The 22,796-nt window shown below is 38.0% G+C and overlaps 1 protein-coding gene across 2 annotated transcripts in view; it reads right to left on the bottom strand.

The window, feature by feature from the left end:
* DNAJC3 (DnaJ heat shock protein family (Hsp40) member C3) overlaps window positions 1-22,796 on the bottom strand; it is a 110,931-nt gene that overhangs the window by 19,972 nt on the left and 68,163 nt on the right. For both annotated transcript variants that reach the window (XR_673895.5, XM_001138934.8), the window contains exons 5-9: window positions 18,036-18,188; window positions 15,597-15,778; window positions 15,015-15,134; window positions 12,057-12,162; window positions 11,852-11,972 (exon numbers count right to left, since the gene is read on the bottom strand). Coding sequence is in view for 1 of the 2 variants with exons in the window: in XM_001138934.8 (XP_001138934.1) it covers window positions 11,852-11,972; window positions 12,057-12,162; window positions 15,015-15,134; window positions 15,597-15,778; window positions 18,036-18,188 (682 nt within the window). In the remaining variant the exon portion in view is untranslated. The remainder of the gene's footprint in view (window positions 1-11,851; window positions 11,973-12,056; window positions 12,163-15,014; window positions 15,135-15,596; window positions 15,779-18,035; window positions 18,189-22,796) is intronic.

Below are 22,796 nucleotides of genomic sequence, written 5' to 3'. Positions count from 1 at the left end.
CAAACTGTCATTAAAAATCTCAAGATGTTCTTAGTAAGACAGAGGCATAGGTTTCTTCTGGCAGAGAGACAGTAACTCTAACTCGGGGTGACGCTTTCCAAAAAATCCTGCTCCAAATGAGAAGCATACTAAAAGTGTGGCCATCTGTGAACAAGAGACTCCGTGTGTCTGACCCTGGTTGGTGAAATGATTGCATCTCCTTCTCTAAGGATTCAAACACATGACTTGATCCTGCAGCTATACAATACATTAATCTACTAAATGGCTTTCATTTCCTTACTATACACAATTATAGTTACAGGAAATAATCTACATACTACAAACATTATAAAAGTATACTAACACATACTTAAAATGTAGCTGAAAGATAAGATGGAAATATACTAATTTCCTTATTATCAGTAGTATACAATCAAGATGCTATCTAAAGATGACAGGGCAAGAAAGAAACTTGGGTATATTAAAACTTATTTATATTACATTAAAGCTGTAAATATAAGCAAAAGATCAAATACTCAACTAAAATTGAAGGTGAGAAAGAACAGAAGGAACTAGTGAGGTCTACTCAGTTCTTCCTCTTCTGTAGCAGGCAGACAAGGGATACTGCCTAAAATTGATAAATCAAGAGCTAGAGGAAGACATATTTTAATTTCAATTATAGTGGTAACTAATAATTAGAAACTATTAAACTAATATTAGAAATTTATTTAAAAAGTCGTTACAGTCAAGTGCAGGACATGCGCCTACAGTCCCAGCTACTTGGGAGGCTGAGGCAGGAGGACTGCTTGAGGCCAGGGGTTTAAGACTACAATGCAATATAATCACACCTGTGAATAACCACTGCACCCCAGAGGGGATACTAGAAATATTCAAATAATCTAAATGACAACAGAGAGGAACAAAAAATTCAAAAACAAAAGGACAAAAAGAAAACAATAGTAAAATGGCAGACCTACATACAACCATATCAATAATCACAGTAATACTGATCAAGTAAACACTTCAAACACAGATTATAATTATCAAAATTGATAGAAACAAAGCAAGTTCCAACTACATGATGTCTATAAGAGACATACTTATAAAGGCACAAAGACACTCAAAGTAAATGAATGAAGACAAACACACCATGCAAACAATAAGATCAAGAAGGCAGAGGTGATTCTATTAATATCATATAAAACTTCAAGAAAAAGAGTATTGCCAGTGATCAACAGGAACACTGAGTAAGAATAAAAGTAAAAATTCATCAGGAGAACACTTGACAGTCATAAATATGTAGGCTGCTAATAGCAGAGCTTCCAAATGCTTGAAGGAAATATTGACAATATTAAAGACAGACAGGAAAGTTCACAATTTCCACAACAGATTATCAAAGATCTTAACAACTCTCACCTTATACCTGATGGAAAAACTAACAAATATTACACCCAACAATTGCAGAATACACCTTATTTTCAAGTGTACATAGAATATTCATCAAGGTAGATACCATGCTGGACCACAAAACAAGCCTAAATAAATTTAAAAGGAAGGAAATCACACCTAGTATGTTCTCTGACCACAATGGAATTAAATTCAAAATAAATAATAAAGTACCTAAGAAATCATCAACTATTTGAAAATTAGAACACCTATACATAATCCATGCATCACAGAAGTCAGAAGGGAAATTAGAATACACTTCAAGCCAAGTTATAATGAAAGTAAAACAAAATGTGAAAGGTGCAACTTTAAATGCTTACATTTAAAAAGAAAGAAAGGCCTAAAATCAATGAATGTTCTAGCAAAAGCACAAGGTACAACTAAAGTAAGTCTAAGGAACTAAAGAGCAGAAATCAATAAAGTAATAAAGAAAAACCATAGAAACCATTAACAAATCCTGAAGTTGGTTCCTTAAAAAGACCAACAAGGCCGGGCACCGTGGCTCACGCCTGTAATCCCAGCACTTTGGGAGGCCAAGGCAGGTGGATCACGAGGTCAGGAGATCGAGACCATCCTGGCCAACATGGTGAAACCCCATCTCTACTAAAATACAAAATATTAGCTGGGTGTGGTGGTGCACACCTGTAGTCCCAGCTACTCAGGAGGCTGAGGCAGTGGAATCACTTGAACCCAGGAGGTAGAGGTTGCAGTGAGCTAAGATCGCACCACTGTACTCCAGCCTGGTGACAGAGCAAGATTGTGTCTCAAAAAAAAAAAAAAAAAAAAAAAAAGAAGAGACCAACAAAATTGACCAAACTCTGTCTACAATGATCAACAGGAAAAAAAGAAAATACAAATTATTAATATTAGAAACAAAGCAGGAATAATCTTACAGACCTTATAGACATTAAATAATAAGATAATATTATGAACTTCATGCCAACAAATTCAGCAATGTCAAGAAATGGAAACATTCCTTAAAAGATGTAACTTACAAAAACTAACACAGATGAAACAGAAAATATTAATAGCCTTATACTGAATAAAACTAAATAAGGCCAGGTGCAGTGACTTAATGCCTGTAGTCCCAGCACTTTGGGAGGCCAAGGTGGGCAGATCACTTGATCCCAGGAGTTTGAGACTAGCCTGGGCAGCATGGCAAAACATCATCTCTACAAAAAATACAAAAACTAGCCAGGTGTGGTGGCATGCACCTGTAGTCCCAGCTACTTGGGAGGCTGAGGTAGGAGGATCACTTAGCCTGGGAGGTCGAGGCTGCAGTGAGTCATAATTGTGCCACTACATTCCAGCCTGGGTGACACAGCAAGACCTTGTCTCAAAAAAAGCAAAAGCAAAATTAAAAAAAAAAACTAAATTTGTTAAAAACCATCCTACAAAAAAAAAAAAAATCAAAAACCAACTTCCAAGACCAAGATGGTTTTACTGGTGAATTCTCTCAAACTTTAAAGAAGAGATGACACCAATCTTATATGACTCAGAAAATAGAGGAGGAAGGGACAATTTTGAACTGTCTGAGTCCAGTACATCCTTAACACTGAACTCTGACAAAGACATCACCAAAAAAAGTTACAGAGCAATTATCCCTCATGAACATAGGTGCACACTTCTTAAAATGTTAGCAAATCAAATCCAGCAATATCTAAATTCCTGTCCAAGAAGAGTTTATCCCAATAATTAAAGGTTGATTTAACTTTAGAAATGTCAGTTTAATTTACCACATTAATGGAATAAAGGGGACAACATAAATATATAAATAAGTTCAACTCTGTAACAAAAAGAAACAGCAAATATTTTTAAGTGGGTAAGCATGTGGAGAATGCTTACTTCACAAAGTAAGATATTTAAACACAGAAACAACACATGAAAAGTATTCAACAACCTTAGTCATCAAGGAAACAAACATTAAAACCACAATAGATACTAACACACACCAAAATGGATAAAACTAAAAAGAATGAGAACACAAAATGTTTGCAAGGATGCAGAGCAACTAGAACTCTCATACTTTATTGTAGCTGTATAAATTATAAATTACCTTAGAAAGAGTCTGGCAGTTTCTTTTAAAACTGAGCAAGCACCGTACACTATGACGGCAATTCTGCTTGCAGATAAACAAAAACATACGTCTAAAAAAAGCCCGTTAGAATAATGTTCATAGCAGCTCTTTTTAATAACTCAAAAAGTCAGCTGAAGTGTCTGGTAATACGACAGTAGATAAAGTGTGATATATGCATGAAATGAAATATCCTTCATCAAGGATAGGATTATTGGCAAAAAACTGAATGCTTTTCTGCTTTTTTATAGTGGAAAAGTGATAACAGTGCTACCAGCCCACCACCTGTTTTTCAAAATAAAGTTTTATTGGAACACAGCCATGCCTATTCATTTGCGTATTATCTATGGTCACATTTGCACTGCAATGGCAGAGCTGAGTAGTTGCAACAGAGACCACATGGTGCGCAGGGTCTCTATTTACTATTTGGCTCTTTATAGGAAAAGTCTGCCAACTTCTGCTCTTCATCAATAGAAAGGAATAAACTGCGAAAACATGTAATAACATAAATAAATCTCAAAAACATGCTGAAGGAATGAAGCTTTATACAAGAGAGGACATACTGTACATGGCTGTATTTATATGAAGATCTAGAATTGGCCAAGCTAATCCACGAGGGAGAAAATCAGAACAGAGTTGCCTGTGGGGGGTGGGATGGGAACTGATTGGTAAGAGACAAGAGGGTAATAAAATGTTCTATATCTTGACAGGAGTTGGGTTAAACAAAGATTGTCTCCTTTGACCAGAAATTTGGTCAGCTCCTCTGAGTCTTCTTTCTGACTAGATCCAGACCCTAGGCTTCCCTCTCTGTTCCTGTAGAATCCAGCTTGAGCAAGAATCCTGCTAAATCAGTTTAGGGAAACCCCTCCCCACCAATATCTGTCACACTCCTCACCCTCCACTCTCCATATGACCCTGGCCTGCCTTCAACACATAGTCTGTTGACCTTAACTAGCAAGAATCCCACCCGCTGACCCCCAACTCTGCTCCTTGGTTATAAATCCCCATTTGTCCTTGCTGGAGTCAGAGTCAAACCCAATCTCTCTCCCCAGTACAAGACCCCACTGCAGTGGCCCCTCTACCTGTCACCATAGTCCCCCTTGAATAAAGTCTGACTTACTGTCTTTAACAAGAGTCATTAATGATTTCTTGCTTTAACATGTCGCATGGGTATCAGACCTTAGGAATGGTATCCCTAAGACTTGTGCATTTTACCGTATCTAAAATTATCCCTAAAGAAAGAAAAAATGTAAGACAGTAAACAAATTCAAGTTAATGATATACAAGTTGAAGTATCTGGGGGAAACGTAAACCAAATACCTTTTTTTAAATGCATCATAAAAAGATGAACTGATGGATAAATGGAGGGCTAGAGACAGATAAATGTGATAAGGCATAGTAAACTGTTAACTTCAGTATCTGTATGGTGAGGACTTGGGTGTTCATTGTGAAATTCTTTCAACTTTTCTCTTTATTTGAAATTTCTCATAATAAAATGTTGGGGGGGAGTGTTTACCTGCTGTGAGACTGTCATAATATAAACAATGAAAATAAAAAATTTCCTACCACTATGTTTTATGCATATTCATCCTTAAGACAACAAAGGGAAAGATCTTATATCTAAGAACACTTAGGATACAGCCTCGTTATGAGCCCAGAAGTGTACGAGAGCTTCTCCCACTGAGGTACCTACTTCCTACACTAGATCACATTCTAACATCAAATCTGAGGGCAAGTCTAGCCATTATATTTTAGGCCGATTTAAACAATGAAGAGAGATAGTATGTTTAATTCTATATACAGGGGACGTAATTTGTCCTGCACACTAACTGAATCTGATACACTAACGTGCTCTATACATCTGTTTTGTTGACTTTATTTTTAGCATCTATTACATATGAGGCACTTTTAACATTTTTATAGGGGAAAAGAGATAAAAGTGCTAACAGTAAAATACAAAGAAAATAATTGCAGTTCTGTTGAATTATGAGATTTTAAATATTGTGCTGTACTTTATCAACACTTAAGAAATATCATCAACTCTATTCAAAGCACTGGAGTAGGCAGATACAAATATAGGCCTTCGTTCATATACTTAGTCTGTTTCTATTTAAGATGATGAAAAATCTTGTTTTTTTTTTTTCCTTTCTTAAAGAAGCCTCTTCATTACTTGAGATCACACTCATTAGTCATAGGAAATTACAGTCTTGTCAATTAACAAAAAGCCAAAATGAACATGTATCTATGACTGTCTTTCTCTATTCAAACCTACCCTCTGCACTAAATCAAATGTGTCTTGTCACTGTTGGGAGAGGCAAAGGACCCCTCCACAGCTTTCTAAGCGTCTGTCCCAGCTATGCACCTGCAGTGACCTTCCTGATCCTTTTTCCTTAGCACTTTTTACTTCCAACACTTTAAGCTTTTCATAATTTGGAAATCTGTCTTGTATCTTTTTCTGAATAATATTACTTGACTATTGTAACTGTTTCCTACTTCCTCACCTACATATTACGCTCATGGGTTCACAGAGTTGGCACCAGAGGGAGTACAATGTTTTACCCAGCTGATATGGTCAGCAAATGTGCTAACCCCAAACCAGCAGGTAGCTATGTAGTTTTCCTTGTAACCACACACTTTTCAAAAGAAATGAGAAGTCTGCAGCTGTGGCTAAGAGGCCCGAGTGTGAATAAAAACTGCAAGCATGACTTTACAGTTCAGGAAATGTACAGCCAAAGAACTTCATCAATCTACATGCCATATCCCACTGACTGTCTTTGCAAAGGACTGGCCATTTATTCTAACCACCTGCTTCCAACTAATTAGCTGAGCTAAGGTAGATGCACTTATTTCAAGAGGTGGAAGTTTCAGAAGCATCTGCTTTATAGATTCTGATTACATGTGTCCATGGTTATTATGATGATGTATAAAGAATGGCAATATATAAGCAGCCTCCAACTTATAAAGTCACATTTAGTTAGGATCTTAAATACAATCAGCATCTTCCAACAAAGACCAATCTCTACCCCTTGTCCTCCACATAAACAGAAGCCACGAACCCCTGGGTAACAACCTTGAAAAAAAGCATCAGCCATGAGAAATCTGATCTGCTAGAGGGAATGGTCTCTTTCATGCCCAGGAGGCAGGCCTGTTGCCCCAGTACCTCCCTCATAGGCTGCCTGACCTGATGGCACAAGCACTTGCCTGAAGTTCCACTATTCAGACTCCTTTGGGTTAAAAATGTTTATCTCATAAGGAATAGAAACCAATCAGTGTTTTCAACAAATATCTTAAATTTGACCACTCTTACTAAAACGCAGCTGTGTTGGTGGCTGAGACTGCTGATGCAGAGGTGGGATATATAGATATAGATATAGATATAGATATAGATATAGATATAGATATATAGATATAGATATAGATTTTTTTTGAGACTGAGTTTTGCTCATGTTGCCCAGGCTGGAATGCAATGGCATGATCTCGGCTCACTGCAACTTCCGCTTCCTGAGTTCAAGTGATTCTCCTGCCTCAGCCTCCGGAGTAGCTGGGATTACAGATATACACCACCATGCCTGGCTAATTTTTGCATTTTTAGTAGAGACAGGGTTTCACCATGTTGACCAGGCTGGTCTCGAACTCCTGACCTCAGGTGATCCACCCACCTCGGCCTCCCAAAGTGCTGGGATTATAGGCATGAGCCACCGTGCCTGGCCGGTATAAATTTTGAACACAGAATACTTCTGCGGGATAGGGTGGGCCTAGGTAGTATAACAGGGTGGAGTCCCAGGATAAGCAAGAGGGCACAAGAATCTGCAAATAGGACAACACCCTAGGGAATCAAAAGATAAACTTTACCTCTTTCACAATTTTGCCCAGGCCAGCCTTCATCCAGAGAAAGCAATCTACTTGGCCCTATTCACAGAATTATTGATATTACTAGTAACACTTCAATAACAGCTGTGTCAAATGGAGTTCATGCAGCAGTCACAGGTTAGTCCAAGAAGCTAGCTAGATATCCCACACAATATTGTTTATACAGAAAAGTCAATGCAAGTTCCAAACAACCTGAAAATGAGTACAGTGGAAACCACGGATTTAGATGTTGCTGAGCATTTTCTGAGCATCATCTTATTTAATAGCCACCACAATTCTAGGAGATAAGTACTATTCTTATTCCTATTTTACAGATAAGCAGAGTAAAAAGTAACAAATTAAATGACTTGATTGAAACCATATAGCAAAAATAAATGGCATACTCCAAAGAAAATATACAAATGGCATATGAAAAGATGCTCAACATCACTAATCATTAGGGAAATATAAATCAAAACCAAAACCAGGTACCACCTCAAGCCCATTAAGATGGCTACTATCGAAAAAACAGAAAATCTAAAATGTTGACCAGCTGAGCAGTGTAGCTCACGCCTGTAATCCCATCACTTTGGGAGGCTGAGGCGGGTGGATCGCATGAGGTCAGGAGTTCAAGACCAGCCTGGCCAACATGGTGAAACCCTATCTCTACTAAAAATACAAAAAAAAAAAAAAAAAAAAAAAAAAAAAAAAAGGCCAGGTGTGGTGGCGCACACTTGTAATCCCAGCTACTAAGGAGGCTGAGGCAGGAGAATCAGCTGAACCCAGGAGATGGAGGTTGCAGTGAGCCCATATTGCACCACTGCACTTCAGCCTGGGCAACAGAACAAGACTCTGTCTCAACAAAAAAAAAAAAAAAAAAAAAACCCCAAAAAACTGTTGACGAGGATGTGGAAGAATCAGAATCTTTAATACACTGCTGGTAAAATTGTAAAATGGTGTAACCATGACAGAAACCAGTGTGGAGGTTCCTCAAAAAATTAAAAAAGAACTAGCATATGATTTTGCAATCCCACTTCTAGGTAGATATCCAAAAGAATTGAAAGCGGGATCTCAGAGATATCTGCACACCCATATTCATGGCTACACTACTCCAATAGCCAAAAGGCAGAAACAACACAAATGTTCATCAGTGGATGAATTAATAAACAAAATGTGGGATATCCATACAATGGAATACTATTCAGCCTTAAAAGAAAAAGAAATCCTGTCACATGCTACAACATGGATGAACCTGGAGGATACTATGCTAAGTTAAACATGCCAGGCATAATAAGATAAACAGTATATGATTCCCATTATGTGAGGATCTAGCATAGTCAAATTCATAGTGACAGAAAGTAGAATGGTGGTTCCCAGGGGCCGAGGGAGAGGTAAAAAGGAGCGGCTGTTTAATGGATACAGAGATCAGATTTGCACGATGAAAAAGTTCTGAAGATCTTTTTCACAGCAATGTGAGCATATTTAACTCTACTAAATTATACACGTAAAAATGGTGAAGATGGTAAATTTTATACTCTATCTTTTACCACAATTAAAAATAAAAAATGGAATAACTGGCCAGGTGTGGTGGCTCATGCCTGTAATACCAGCACTTTGGGAGGCCGAGGCAGGCAGATCACGAGGTCAGGAGTTCAAGACCAGCCTGGCCAACATGGTGAAACCCTGTCTCTATTAAAAACACAAAAATTAGCCAGGCATGGTGGCACAGTTCCTGTAATCCCAGCTACTCAGGAGGCTGAGGCAGGAGAATTGCTTGAACCGGGACCCGGAAGGCGGAAGTTGCAGTGAACCGAGATCATGCCACTGCACTCCAGCCTGGGCTATAGAGCGAGACTCCATCTCAAAAAAAAAAAAATAGAATAACTGCACAAAGCCAGACTCAAAGGCAGGACTAATTCTAAATTACATACTCTCCACTATGACTTTTGTATAATAAATAAATTACCTTCATTCATTCAGCAAAGATGAGTGCCAGCACAAGCACCAGGACTGCATCAGTTAATATAACAGCCACAGGTCTCTGCCCTCACACAGCTTAAGTTCTAGCAAATATAACTGATCATTTCATAAGGACACCTGAGTTACCCCTATATTCAAAGAAACTTTGCCAATATTTTAGTACTGCTTCAATGTCAGTTTTTTCCTCTCAAAAGCTATTAAAACGGAGACATGTAGCGATCTGAAGAGTTTCCCTTGATTTTTCAAGATCTCAGAGGCATCCTCAAATAACAGTCTTACTTTACTTGCTTTCTATTGAGTGGAATCCCCTGTTTCCTGATAATTCTATCATAAGCCCCAAATTAATAAATGTCCATGTTCCATTATTCACTAACCTAAACCTATTCATTCTTTATTATGTACCTGCCATCACTTTAAATTGCTTATCTAAGAAAGGTAAAACCAGGAAGCAGAAGAATATGGAAAGCATATTTCTAACTCAAGATTTCAACTGAAGACATACTGTTATTTAGCTAAGTAAGATTATTATTTATTTACATCATTTATACTAAACCTCTGATTCCAGTCCAAACAAGTCAGGTAATACCTATCAGTTTCAGTTATACAGGCTCTTTTCCTTTCTTTCTTTCTTTTGCAAATTTAGACAGCTGGCAACTATTCTCTCTCTCTCTTTAATAAATTCCTATACAAAAGAATTTTTTCAAGGAAACAACAGACTTCAAAGACAGATCAATTGGGCAGGGCCAATTGATCCTAGCACTTTGGGAGGCCAAGGCAGGCAGATCACCTGAGGTCAGGAGTTCAGGACCAGCCTGGCCAACATGGTGAAACCCCATCACTACTAAAAGTACAAAAATGAGCCAGGCATAGTGGTGCACACCTGTAATCCCAGCTACTCAGGAGGCTGAGGCAGAAGAATTGGTTGCAATTGGGAGGTGGAGGTTGCAGTGAGCCAAGATTGTGCCACTGCACTCCAGCCTGGGTAACAGACCAAGACTCCATTTCCAAAAAAAAAAAAAACAGATCAATTATATTAAATTAGCACTAAGCATCTTTTTCTTCCAGAATTAAGCCATCAGGTTTCCCCAAAAAGCAAGTCAGTTTAACATTCAAGTTCCAAATGCATCTTTCAAATTACACTTAGCATTCTACAAGATTTAGCCTTTTTTTTTTTTAACAGCTAAGCTCTTTATATTCTTCTGTAGCTTCTCTAATTTCGCAGTGAGAGCTAAGGGTTTACATACAGATGACAAAAGTATCTTTGATAAAGAGTTCCAAAAGCTAACTGGAATGCAAATCCTAGAGTAAAACCATCTCACCGAGTAGACACGGTAGCTCAAAAGGAAAGAAAACGAGTATGCTAAAGGGATTTTCTATGTGGACTACATGCCTTATTGAAGCATGCTTATAAATATTAAAGTGTCATTTTGACTGCATTCATTTCAAGCCTCATTCAGAGACCTCAAGGTCTGAATCCCCCACAAGATGTTCCACAAATAGTAGTGACCAGGTTGTCATCATTCCCTGGAAACTGGGAACTTGCTTAGGAGCAAGATTCTTTTCTAATTGAGGAAAGCAGGGAAAAAGAGATTGACCAGTTTTGCCTTAAAAAGAGTATCACAAACCAAATTTTACCATTCGAACCCTTCATTTAACTGTAAGAGAAAATTACTGTTTTTGATTTAAAATGCTTTACCTGAATTTGAAACAAAGTATTTGCAATAAGGGCTTATAAGGCTCATTTATTTTTTTAAAAACCTGTCTCATTTAAATGTTCATAACTTAGTGTCACGTGAAAAAAGGTACAAAACTATATATATGTATATATATATATATATATGGATTCAATTTTTCAAAAACTGTATATTACTGTATACGCCGTAGTTATCTTCCAAAAACAGGACACTGCTTTTATCCAAGGACCTCACAACATCTGGCAGGAATCTCTTGTTATTTCATTTGGCTTGAACAAAATAGGGTAGCAGCTGTCCTATGTTACTAAACAGCTTGGGGTCACAGAGGATCATTTTATATTAGGGATATATGACATGTATGTATGCTTTCTGTATTTATGTTTTATACACACCGAGTATATATATATATATATAGAGAGAGAGAGAGAGAGAGAGAATATGTATATGTGCATAAAATATAGAGTAATATATGTGCATAGATAAAAGCTGGAAAAGATAAATGCAAAATGAACAGTGATTACTTCCGGATAACATGAGAGCTACAATTTAAATTTTCTATTTTGTTATTTTTTTTCCTTTCTACAAAAAAAGCTAAAATGTTTATTTTTCTATTGTACTGAACTGGTTTCAATGGCAGAACTCTTTCCTCACATGGTATACCTTTCAGGTTCCACTATGGAAGAGTAATTTTCAAGTTCTCTGCCATTTTTCTAAAATTGTCAACATTTCCAGGTACTCTGTAAACTTGTTTTAAGGAAAAGGAAGCTTAAAATGTGATAATTTCCTAATCAACACTTCGGTACTGCAAATCAAATCCTTAAAGATTTACCTTCATCATACATTTCCTCTATCAAATAGGCCTCTGCTCGATCTTTCAGGGCATTCACATTGTCAGGTTCCATCTGTAAAACTTCAGAACAAACCCTAATAGCTTCAACAGGCTTCTCGTCCTAAAAGGAAATGTGAGACAAGGATTTATGGTTGGTATTCCACATGTTGAGTTTTCACATTTCTGGAAACAAGTCAACTGTTACCTTAGAAAAGCAGTGGCAAATCCTCTCCTTTGAACGAATTGTATATTCAGCAATGCTTGGCTCTGTTTTCATGACAGATTCATATTTGCTGGTAGCATCTGTGTATCTAAGAAATGAGCAAATCATGATAAGAAATGATGACATTTGATTTCCAGAGCTGTAGAAAGGCTCCTCCCCTCTTCACCATGTGTTGCTTAATCAATCCAATTGGATGAGCCCATGGCTTCAGATTCGGCTTTTCCCTTATTAATCTAGAGTCCCATAGAAGGTACACTCCATAATTAAGAGTTAGGAAATAAAAACATATGACCATAGGAGATGCAGATGGACAGAACAAAGCCTACCTGTGAGTATGAGTACCAATCAAACCAGAAGAATTTCCTTACAGAAACAAGCTCAGAATTCCAAACCTGAGTAAAACACCCTGTTGAAGTCTGACTTACACTGAGCACCTTGAACAATACAGAGATCAAGTTTCATTTCTTGGTCAGTAAACACTTCCATGAAAATAATGGAACCCATTACGTGCCATTTTATATAATTAATGTCAGTATTTACAACAAAGTACAATGTAGTTCACACAAAAGGTACCTGATTAAATTCCCAACTGTATAAGCTTTCTAAGAATAAAAGCTATTTCAGCATTTTCTTTAAACCAGTAAAAAGTACTAATCCTGTTATATACTCAGTTATTTTCCTCAACAATAGTAAAGTAAAAAATATGTTTCTATGCCATGGTGGCACACTATTCCCAAAGTGCTACAATCTTCATATGTAAATATGCCAATGTATTAAAACACAAGCTTAACTAAAACGTTTAAAATAAAAGCCAGCTTCTCTATCATCCTCAGCAAACTAACGCAGGAACAGAAAACCAAGCACTGCATATTCTCACTCATAAGTGGGAGCTGAACAATGAGAACACATGGACACAGGGAGGGGAACATCACACACAGGGGCCTGTGCGGGGCAGGCAGCAAGGGGAGGGAGAGCATCAGGACAAATAGCTAATGCATGTGGGGATTAATACCTAAGTAATGGGTTGATAGGTGCAGCAAACCACCATGGCACACATTTACCTATGTAACAAACCTCCATGTTCTGCACATACATCCTGGAACTTAAAGAAGAAAACAAAAAAGCCAGCTTCTGGGAAAGTGGAATAGATGTATTTGTCCCAAGTCCTCCAGCTAAGCACAACTAAAAAACCCTAGAGATTAAATGTATATTTTTTAAAACAGAAAACTTTCAAAGGAGGAAAAAAGACAGACTAGCTAGTGACTCAGGACCTGAGGAAAACATGGTAAGACGTTCCCTGGGTTCTTTTTTTTTGTTTCATATATCCCAGACTTGGAGCTGAAGATTCCAGCAATGCAGAAATGCCAACAGGTACAGAACGACAATAACAAAAACCTGCAGAAGTCTGCTCTGTCTAGCCAGAGGACCTGAAAAGGACAGACTTGCAAACAGAAAACTTTTTTTTTTTAGAGACGGAGTTTCGCTCTTGTTGCCCAGGCTGGAGTGTAATGGCACAATCTCGGCTCACCGCAACCTCAACTTCCCGGGTTCAAGCCATTCTCCCACCTCAGCCTCCGCGGTAGCTGGGATTACAGGCATGCACCACCACGCCCGGCTAATTTTGTATTTTTAGTAGAGACAGGGTTTTTCCGTGTTGGTCAGGCTGGTCTCAAACTCCCAACCTCAGGTCCTTCAATGGATAAATGGTTAAACAAACTGCAGTAAATCCATACCATGTAAACTACTCAACAGTAAACAAGGAGGAATTATTGATACAATATGGATAAATCTCCAGACAATTCGAATGAGGGGGGAAAAAGCCCATCCTGCCAGCTGTGGTAGCATGCATCTGAAGTCCCAGCTACTCAGGAGGCTGAGGCAGAAGGATCACTTGAGTGTACTATGACTGTACCTGTGAACAGGTGGGCAACATAGTGAGATTGTCTCAAAAAAAAAAAAAAAAAAAAGCCAATCCCAAAAGTTTATACATTGTATGATTCTATTTATGTAACATTCTTAAAATGACAGAATTCTACAAGTGAATAGATTAGTGGTTGCCACAAGCTAAGGAAGGGATAGGAACAAGAGGGAAGTAGGTGTGGCTATAAGGGCAACATGAGGTGTCCTTGTTGGGATGGAATTATTCTGTATCTTGACTGCACCCACGTCAATATCCTGATTGTGACAATGTACTATAGTTTTGCAAGGCGTTATAGTCTGCAAGATGTTGGGGGAAACCGAATGAAGCATTCTCATGATGGCAACTTACAAAGCTACTAAAAGTAGAGGAATTGGAGCCTATTTTCTATTAGGCAGTTTTGTCTGCAGTGCCCTCTACTCTTTTCAGTCCTCCTGCCCAGCCTATAAACCCCCTACAAACAACACTCACACAGACACAGCCTCTTACTTCTGTCCACTCTCACTTATTCTTTAGGATTAGGATTTAAATATCTATCACCTTCTCTAAAAAAAAAAGCTCCTCTTTTACTCCTTGCCTTTACCATCCTGGTTTGGAGTAAATACTCCTCTTTGGTACTCCAATTATCCTATGTACATTCTATCACTTTGGTATCATATTGTCTTTTAATAATCAATTCATATATTTGTCTCCCACGCAATGCTATAAACTTCTTAAGAACAAAAACTATTGTCAAGTTTAAGTCTGCACCCTCAGTACATAGCTCAGCCTGATATAGGAGATAATAAATATTTGGTATAATACAAGTAAGTCTGCTGGTAAGGATACTACACAGTTACTATTATTTACATTCTTCCCTATTCCAAAAATGTCCAATTCTGGTAGTTTTGCTAAGGCCCAGGGCTATCTAGAATACCCCACCCTCAATGGCTGAGAAGTAAAAGAGCAGTTCTGTAGTTCACTTGTGCCCACAGCCCCGCACATAAGGAATGGCTGGACAGTTGGAACAACCGTATTCTCACCTGCCATCTCTGATGAGCTCTTCAGCTGACTCAATCAGCTTATTAAGTTTCTTTACTTGTTTATAGTGTGCAAAACACCTTTTATGATCCTGGTCAAGTTTAAGACATTCCCGAACTTCACTGTTCATGTATTTAAAAAAGGAAAATACTCCATGTCAAAACAATCAATGAGTAGTTTTCCACAGAAATCACAATAAAAGTATTTTTTGTTTGCAACGATTAAACAAAAACCATACTGAGACTTATAATTTACTATATACATTTATACATGGCATTGTACCATGCATACATTTGTTAATTCAAATTAAAATGACTTACTAGCATTATATAGTAAACATTCCATTTTGTTTCTATAAATATAAGAGCCTTCCTGTTTATTTTAATAAGCAGCTTCATGAAAACAAACTATGTGGAATTAAAGTAACTTGGGAATAACACAAAATATATAAATGGATATTCAATATAAAAACAGCCTTAACTACCATCATCTTATTAATTTAATATTAAAATGTTAAAACAAGATGAGGTAATCTTACTGCCAACAATTAAAAAAGATCAGACATGCGTGTCACTAGAACTGACCTGAGGGACAGTTCGTGGTCTCCTAGTTGGTAGTACAGTGTGCTTATTTTATAAAACGCTTCAGTATTATCATTCTTCAACTTTGATGCAGCTTTTAAGTCACTTATAGCTTTCCTAGGTTCTCCTTCTTTTATAAAACATTCAGCTCGAAGTTCCCGTAGTTCTGCATCCCAAACACAAACCTTGAGGAACAAAAGAACTAGACTTTAAGAAAGAATAAATTATGCACATTCATTGTTGCATTCCATGTATTTTTTATCTATGTATTTATCAACATAAAACATTCTCAATTGATGTGATGACTTATATAGTGCAAATATTATTTTAAAATCTGATACAATTTAAATGTGACAAAACTGATGTGACAAAATAGTTTCTCCAAAAATGTTGTAAATGAATTCTAATGGGGGAAGAGATATATATAATAACAAGGCCCTTTTCTTACCTCCTTCGATTATATAATTCTAAGACACTGAAAATAAGAAAACATAGCATTTACTATTGGAGGGTTGTTCCTAGTGAAGCATATTTGAAGAGAATATTCTGTTATCAGATTTTTATACTTAATCAACAATTCTAATTTGTAGTCAAAAAAATAAAACCTAGGTTCTACATTGGCAAAATACTTTTTTCTGCTAATAACCACATTATGTTCTTAGCTGGGCACATTGACTCATGCCTGTAATTCCAGACCAGCTTAGGCAGCAAAGCAAGATCTCATCTCTATAAAAAGTTTAAAATTATTAACTGGGTGTGGTGGAACACACCAGTGGTCCCAGCCACTCAGGAGGCTGAGATGGGAGGATCACTTGAGTCCAGGAGTTCAAGGTTACAGTGAGCTACAATCGCACCACTGCACTCCAGTCTAGGTAACAGAGAGAGACCCAGTCTCTAAACAAAAACCTTTTTAAAGAAATTATCTTCTGTAAATGTCACCTCCTTAAAAGTAAATCCTCATATCAAGAAAAAAAAAAGAAAAAGAAAGAAAGAAAGAAAAAATACTGTGAGAGGGCAGGAGGTTGAGGCTTCACCATTCCTATTTTATCAAAAAGTCCATAAGGGTTTAGGAAACACAATAGTATTCTTCAAATCATAAACCCAAGAGCTCATCAATAAGGCTGGTGGAAGTATCTTTGCATATTTCTTAGAGCTGTTCTAAAGTCGTATCGACTTTTCACATATACAAAAATATCAAAACCAACATTATACATAAATATCATGGACAATGAACTAAGTTCAAAATGGATAGTCTATGGGAATGTAAAAATGTAAACTATATTTCCTTAAAAAAGCATAAACAAAATAACCCAGTAAAACATGAATTCTACTGGACCATATCACAATATCTTCTGTAAAATTATCAACAAAATGCCCATTCTACATACATCATAAGTTTAGAGCCAAAATTAAATGAAACTGTATATCAAAATACTGTGAAAATCACAAATAAATGTGAATTACGACTGCTTCCATTTGAATATTTCAGTAGACTTCCTTCGGAAATCAGCTGTCATTAAATCCTTCAGAGGCAAGGAAACCTAGACTTAGGTTTCCCTAGCTAGAACTCTCTGGATCCTATCAACCATTATTATTATTAACTTTTTTTTTTTTTTTTTTGAGACGGAGTCTCACTCTGTGGCCCAGGCTACAGTGTAGTGGCTCACTGCAACCTCTGCTTCTCAGGTTCGAGCGCCTCAGCCTCCCGAGTAGCTGGGATCACAAGCATGCACACCACACCCAGCTAATTTTCTTTTTTTTTTTTTTTAGACACGGGATTTTGCCATGTTGGCCAGGCTAGTCTCAAACTCCTGGCCTCAAGTGATCCACCCACCTCGAGCTCCCAAAGTGCTGGGATTACAGGCATGAGCCGCCACACCCAGCCAATTATTAATATTTTTAGAGGCAGGGTCCCATTCTGTCGCCCAGGCTGGGGTACAGTGGAGCAATCACAGCTCACTGCAGCGACAAATTCTTGGGCTCAAGTGATCCTCCAGCCTCAGCTCCCAAGTAACTAGGACTACAGGCACATACTATCAACTCTTTATCTGCCTTATTCTCTAGAAATTTTTCTCTAAACATTCCTCTTTCCTCCCGAACATCATTTTTCCTTTTACTCCAACCATCTTTTTCATCTTTTATCCCATTATCTAACTGCTAGAGTTTTCTTCCCAAAAAAATACAAAATCAACTAAAATAGCAAAGCAAGCAATTTATAAACATATTTAACTCTCATGCCACAGCACATTCAGTACATTTACTGAAAACTTCAGTCCAAATTTTGTTGTCTAGGAACACTATTTTATACTTAAGAGGCAAAAGCCCAAGGACCAACCTGATTTTCTCCTGTCTAGGTCTTTGTGGTATGTGACATGTCAAAGTATATAAATGTGCCTTACAATAAGTGTCAGGCTGGTCAACTGCAGTATCTAAGAAACTTACCTCTAAAATCTTATCAAGGAAGGCTATAGCAGCAGTATAATCTCCACTTCCAAAAGCGTTAAGTGCTTGTGAACGCAAACGCTGCATTTCATCAGATTTTATAAGTTGAGACTGTGCTTCCTTTTCTTCATTTTCACTTGGATTAGATTTGAGCTATAAGGAAAATAAAAAACTAAGCAGAGTTTTTAATCTCTTAAATCTGATACCTGTAATATACACAAGGGTAAACCATTCCAAATACTTAAGTTCATTGGGTAAAAAGGGTAAAGAGATACTGGAAAAACTGGCTTGTCTGATGACTGGATGCAGCAGGGAAGGCCCCTGATTTCTACCGATATGGTCCATGAGCATGAACAACAGATCTAGACTCAGAAGACCTGGGTCCCAAAAACTTACCGGGAAGCAAATACATGCAGGCATGTGAAAGGACAGAGAAGAACGGAGGAAGGAAAGCACGTTTTTCACTTTCTTACATATAGCTCTGCAGAATAAATTAGCTTGAGTTTTATTTATTTTGCCTTCTACTTATAGTTCCTAAGTATTTTTTTAAGTATAAAATAACCAAAATAATGAAACACATAGGGAAACTGAAAGAAGGGGCCAGCTTTTTTAGAGGTTGTAAGATTTAAAAAAAGATCTGATACCAAAAGGGTTAAAGTACAAGAAAGAATTTAGAAGGAAATAAGAGTAATACCTTACTAAAAGGTGCATGATGTGGCTTTAAGAGATCTGCACACTGCCTCTTTTTAAAATAACTTTATAAAGACATAATTTATATAGCATAAAATTGCTCATTTCAAATGTACAATTCTATGATTTTTTAAAAAATAAATTTACCAAGTTGTGCAGCCATCACCACAGTTTTAGACCATTTCCATCACCCCAGTAAGATCCCTTGTTTTTACTTACAGTTCATCCCCACTCCCAACCCCAGCCCTGTGCACACGGACTCTTAACAATTTCTTCCTCCAGACAAAAAATAATTATCTCAGAAAACCAGGTAGCTACATTTTTTTAAGCCTGAGGGAGGGGAGGTTAAGATTGTAGTTTATATTTAATAATTTTTGAAATCTTAGTATTCTTACTAAGATGCAAACTATAACTAAAGGGTTCCAATTTTGGGTTAGGTACAGACAAGGGAAAGTTAATTCTAGAAATCTCCCTCCTCAATGAGTCAATCATACTCCTCCTTTCAGTGGATTAATTTTTAAAATATACTCCCACTACCAACCTGGTGGGACAGAACACTCCAAATGAGAAACTTTATCAATATTATTTCTTGGTAAGGGTTTTATACTTGTCCATTTTGTGTTTTAGGATATTTTAGCTATTCTATTTTAGCTATTCTATTTTGTCTGTTTTAACCCTTGACTTCTGAAGAACAGGACTTGAAGTATTCATTGGTAACTAGGAATTGGTAACCTCCACTCACTCTGGGGGAGGGTTTCCCGGAATGATTGCATCATCCAGTTTAAGGGTGTTGTTTGGAGTCAGACATGCTTGTCTCTGTCTGTTTTATCATCCTTAGGGTGGTCTTGAATACTTCGGATAAACCCCATCAGAGAGAGTATGAATGTGTGTGCACTGTCACTTTGCTCTGGGTAAAAGTTTATTGATAACTTGTTTCCTATGAGTACACTACTGACCCTCTTAGATAGAATGTATCAAAGACTGACTGCCTCTTCAGGATCGAATTTGCACCTTTTTTTCCTCTCAAACATTGGAGTCTAATTTCTTCCACACAATTTTTCTTGTTGGAAGGTGAGAGGAGGAGCCCTAAATCTCGGGACAGAGGCTGGAGGGCTCAGGTAATGGGAACAGGAAAGAGGGAGTGAGCTCAGGTCATCTAGGCCTCTGTGAGGCCAGAAGAGAGGTGGGGAAGAGGGAGAGAGGATTCTTCCAAGGAAGTTAGAAAGGAGTTGGAGAAATGAAGGGCTTCCTTAGAAGCCTGAGAGTTTCAAAGAGAGTCAAGCGAGATGAAATTAGGGTTTTGGGGGATTTTTTTTTATTCTTTTTTTTTTTTTTTTTTTTTGAGACGGCGTCTCGCTCTGTCACCTAGGCTGGAGTGCAGTGGCGCAATCTCAGGTCACTGCAACCTCCGTCTCCTGGGTTCATGCAATTCTCCTGCCTCAGCCTCCTGAGTAGCTGGGACTACAGGCATCCGCCACCATGCCCGGCTAATTTTTGTATTTTTAGTAGAGATGGCATTTCACCATATTGGCCAGGGTGGTCTCGAACTCCTGACTTGGTGATCTGCCTGCCTCAGCCTCCCAAAGTGCTGGGATTACAGGCGTAAGCCACCGAGCCAGGCCGATTTTTTTATTCTTTAAAGAGACAGGGGACAGGGTCTTGCTCTGTCTCCCAGGCTGGAGTGTAGTGGCATGTTCTTAGCTCACTGCAATCTCCAGCTCCTCAGTTCAAGCAATCCTCCAGCCTCAGTCTCCCAAGTAGCTGCAACTACAGGTGCACGCCACTACAGCCAGCTAATTTTTTATTATTTTTTGTAGAGACAGGGTCATCTCACTATGTTGCCTAGGCTGGTCTCCAACTCCGGGCCTCAGGTGATCCTCCTGTCTCAGCCTTCCAAAGCACTGGGATTACACATATGAGCCACTGTGCCCGTCTGAGATGAAGATTTTTATTATTACCATGAGGCTGTTGACTCCTCTCAATCACCCCCTCGTTTTCTCTACACCTGCATGTAGAGAATGGCCCTTGCTGACAATTCCCTCATTCTTCCCTTTTTCATGTTTCTTGACAACCTTTCTCTTCCTTAGGGCTTTCACATTTCTGACTCTTTCAGCCAAATCCCTTCCTGTAACAATATTTTATATTTTTTACTTCTGACTATGTATCCTGGTCACTGAGCTTCTGGAAAAATAACCCGTAATAGCTATGGGATGGGGGCTTGTTCAAAGAGATGATCTGCCTTCTGTATGACTGCACCTCTACTTCTGGCGCCTCAAATAAAAACACCGGGTTGGCAGTTGTGGTAAGCAGCCTTCTAAGATGGCCCCCAGTGATCCTCGCCTCCTGGTATTCATGCCTTTCTGGAGCATGAGGTGGACCTGGTAACTCCTTTTAACAAACAGAATAACCCGGCTAATTTTTTCTGTTTTCAGTAGAGACAGGTTCTCACTATGTTGTCCTCCTGGACTCACGTGATCCTCCCACCTTGGCCTCCCAATGTGTTGGGATTACAGGCGTGAGCCACTGCACCCAGCCCATGCCTGGCCTTTTTTTTTTACATTTAAATCTTTGATGCATTTTGAATTTATCCTAGCATAAGGTAAGAGAGGTATGAACCTAGGCCTATTGTTTTTCAGTATAAAAGTTTGTTAAAAAACAGAGTATGACCAAAGTGATAAGCTGTCACGTCCTTGATTAGGTCACAAAAAACTGACTTCCATGGTGCTAGCACTCCCTCTCACCTTCTCACTTGCTGGCTCTGATAAAGCAAGCTGCCATGTTGTGACATGTGAGAGGCCCGTGTGAGAAGCAACCAAGGGAAGACTTTGGCCAACAGTCTAACACCTCGAGAGGAACTAAACCCTGCCAGCTGAGTAAGTTTAGGGGCGGATCCTTTACTGGCCAAGCCCTCAGCTACTACTGCAGTCCATCTCACATCTTGACTGTAGGCCATGACCCTGCAGTAAGCAGCAGACCCTGCTATACCATGGCCAGATTCCTAACCCCATAAACTGTGAAATCATATAAATGTGTGTTACTTAAGCTGCTAACGTTGGATAATTTGTTATCTAGCAGCAGATAGCCAACACAGGAGTAACACAGTGTGGAAGTTTTACCATTTCTCAGTGACCGGGCTGTGAATATTTCCAAACAGATATTGCTTTAAAATAAAGTCTAGATGAATGAATTAATTAAACCCCATTCCTGGCAATCAGTAATTACCTATGTCTTTTCTGCATTTTCTTTACCAATAAAAGAGGGATAATAATACCAATATCCTGTAGGGCAGTCACTGAGAGATTAAGAAGATACTCTATGTAACACATAGCAAGTACTCCAAAAAGTGCTAATACACACTTTAAAAAGATGCTCAATTTATTTTCCATTGCATTAGATATTAGCCCACTTAAACTGGGTCCCTTGTATTAAAGTCACAGTGATTAAGGTCCTAGAATAATAGAAACTTTCTTTGACTTCTTTGAATTCAAAATAAAATTAGACTTTGGCATAAAATATATTCAATGAATTGCTAATTCCTCAAGAAATTAATATTTCTAACTCTATTTAATTAATGTTTTGGGATAAGTAGCAAAAATTTAAATTTTCATTTGATATTATTTGATAACATATAGAAAAATATGTAACACTTGAGGTATATGCAACATTACATTCTGCAGTGACTTCTAGAATTTGCCTTCACATATTCTTTCTGCAGTCTTTGTTAAAAGAACTATATAAAAATAACACTAATTTGAATGTCCAAAAAAAAAGAAAAAGAAAAAAACATAAAGAACTGTTTTTGGAAACAACAGTATACAGGTCAGGGGGTGAGCGACTGAATTAAAGCATTCTAAAATCCTTGTGTTTTGATTACCTTGTTAAGCATGCATATTAAAATTCCTGAGGTAATGACTATGAGAAAAACACACAGCGTGTACAACCATACGGAAAGAACAGACTAAGGAAGAAGCAGCTAAATCCATTAGGGGTGGGGAGAGAGCAGAAGGGAAGAAGAAGGAGGATGGACGAATGGAAAAGAAATAGTTGGATAACTAGAACCCAACAGAAATA

The sequence above is a fragment of the Pan troglodytes genome, chromosome 14, assembly GCF_028858775.2.
Source record: "Pan troglodytes isolate AG18354 chromosome 14, NHGRI_mPanTro3-v2.0_pri, whole genome shotgun sequence".
In the NCBI taxonomy this organism is placed as follows: Eukaryota; Metazoa; Chordata; class Mammalia; order Primates; family Hominidae; genus Pan; species Pan troglodytes.
This window is presented reverse-complemented; position numbering and strand designations above follow the sequence as displayed.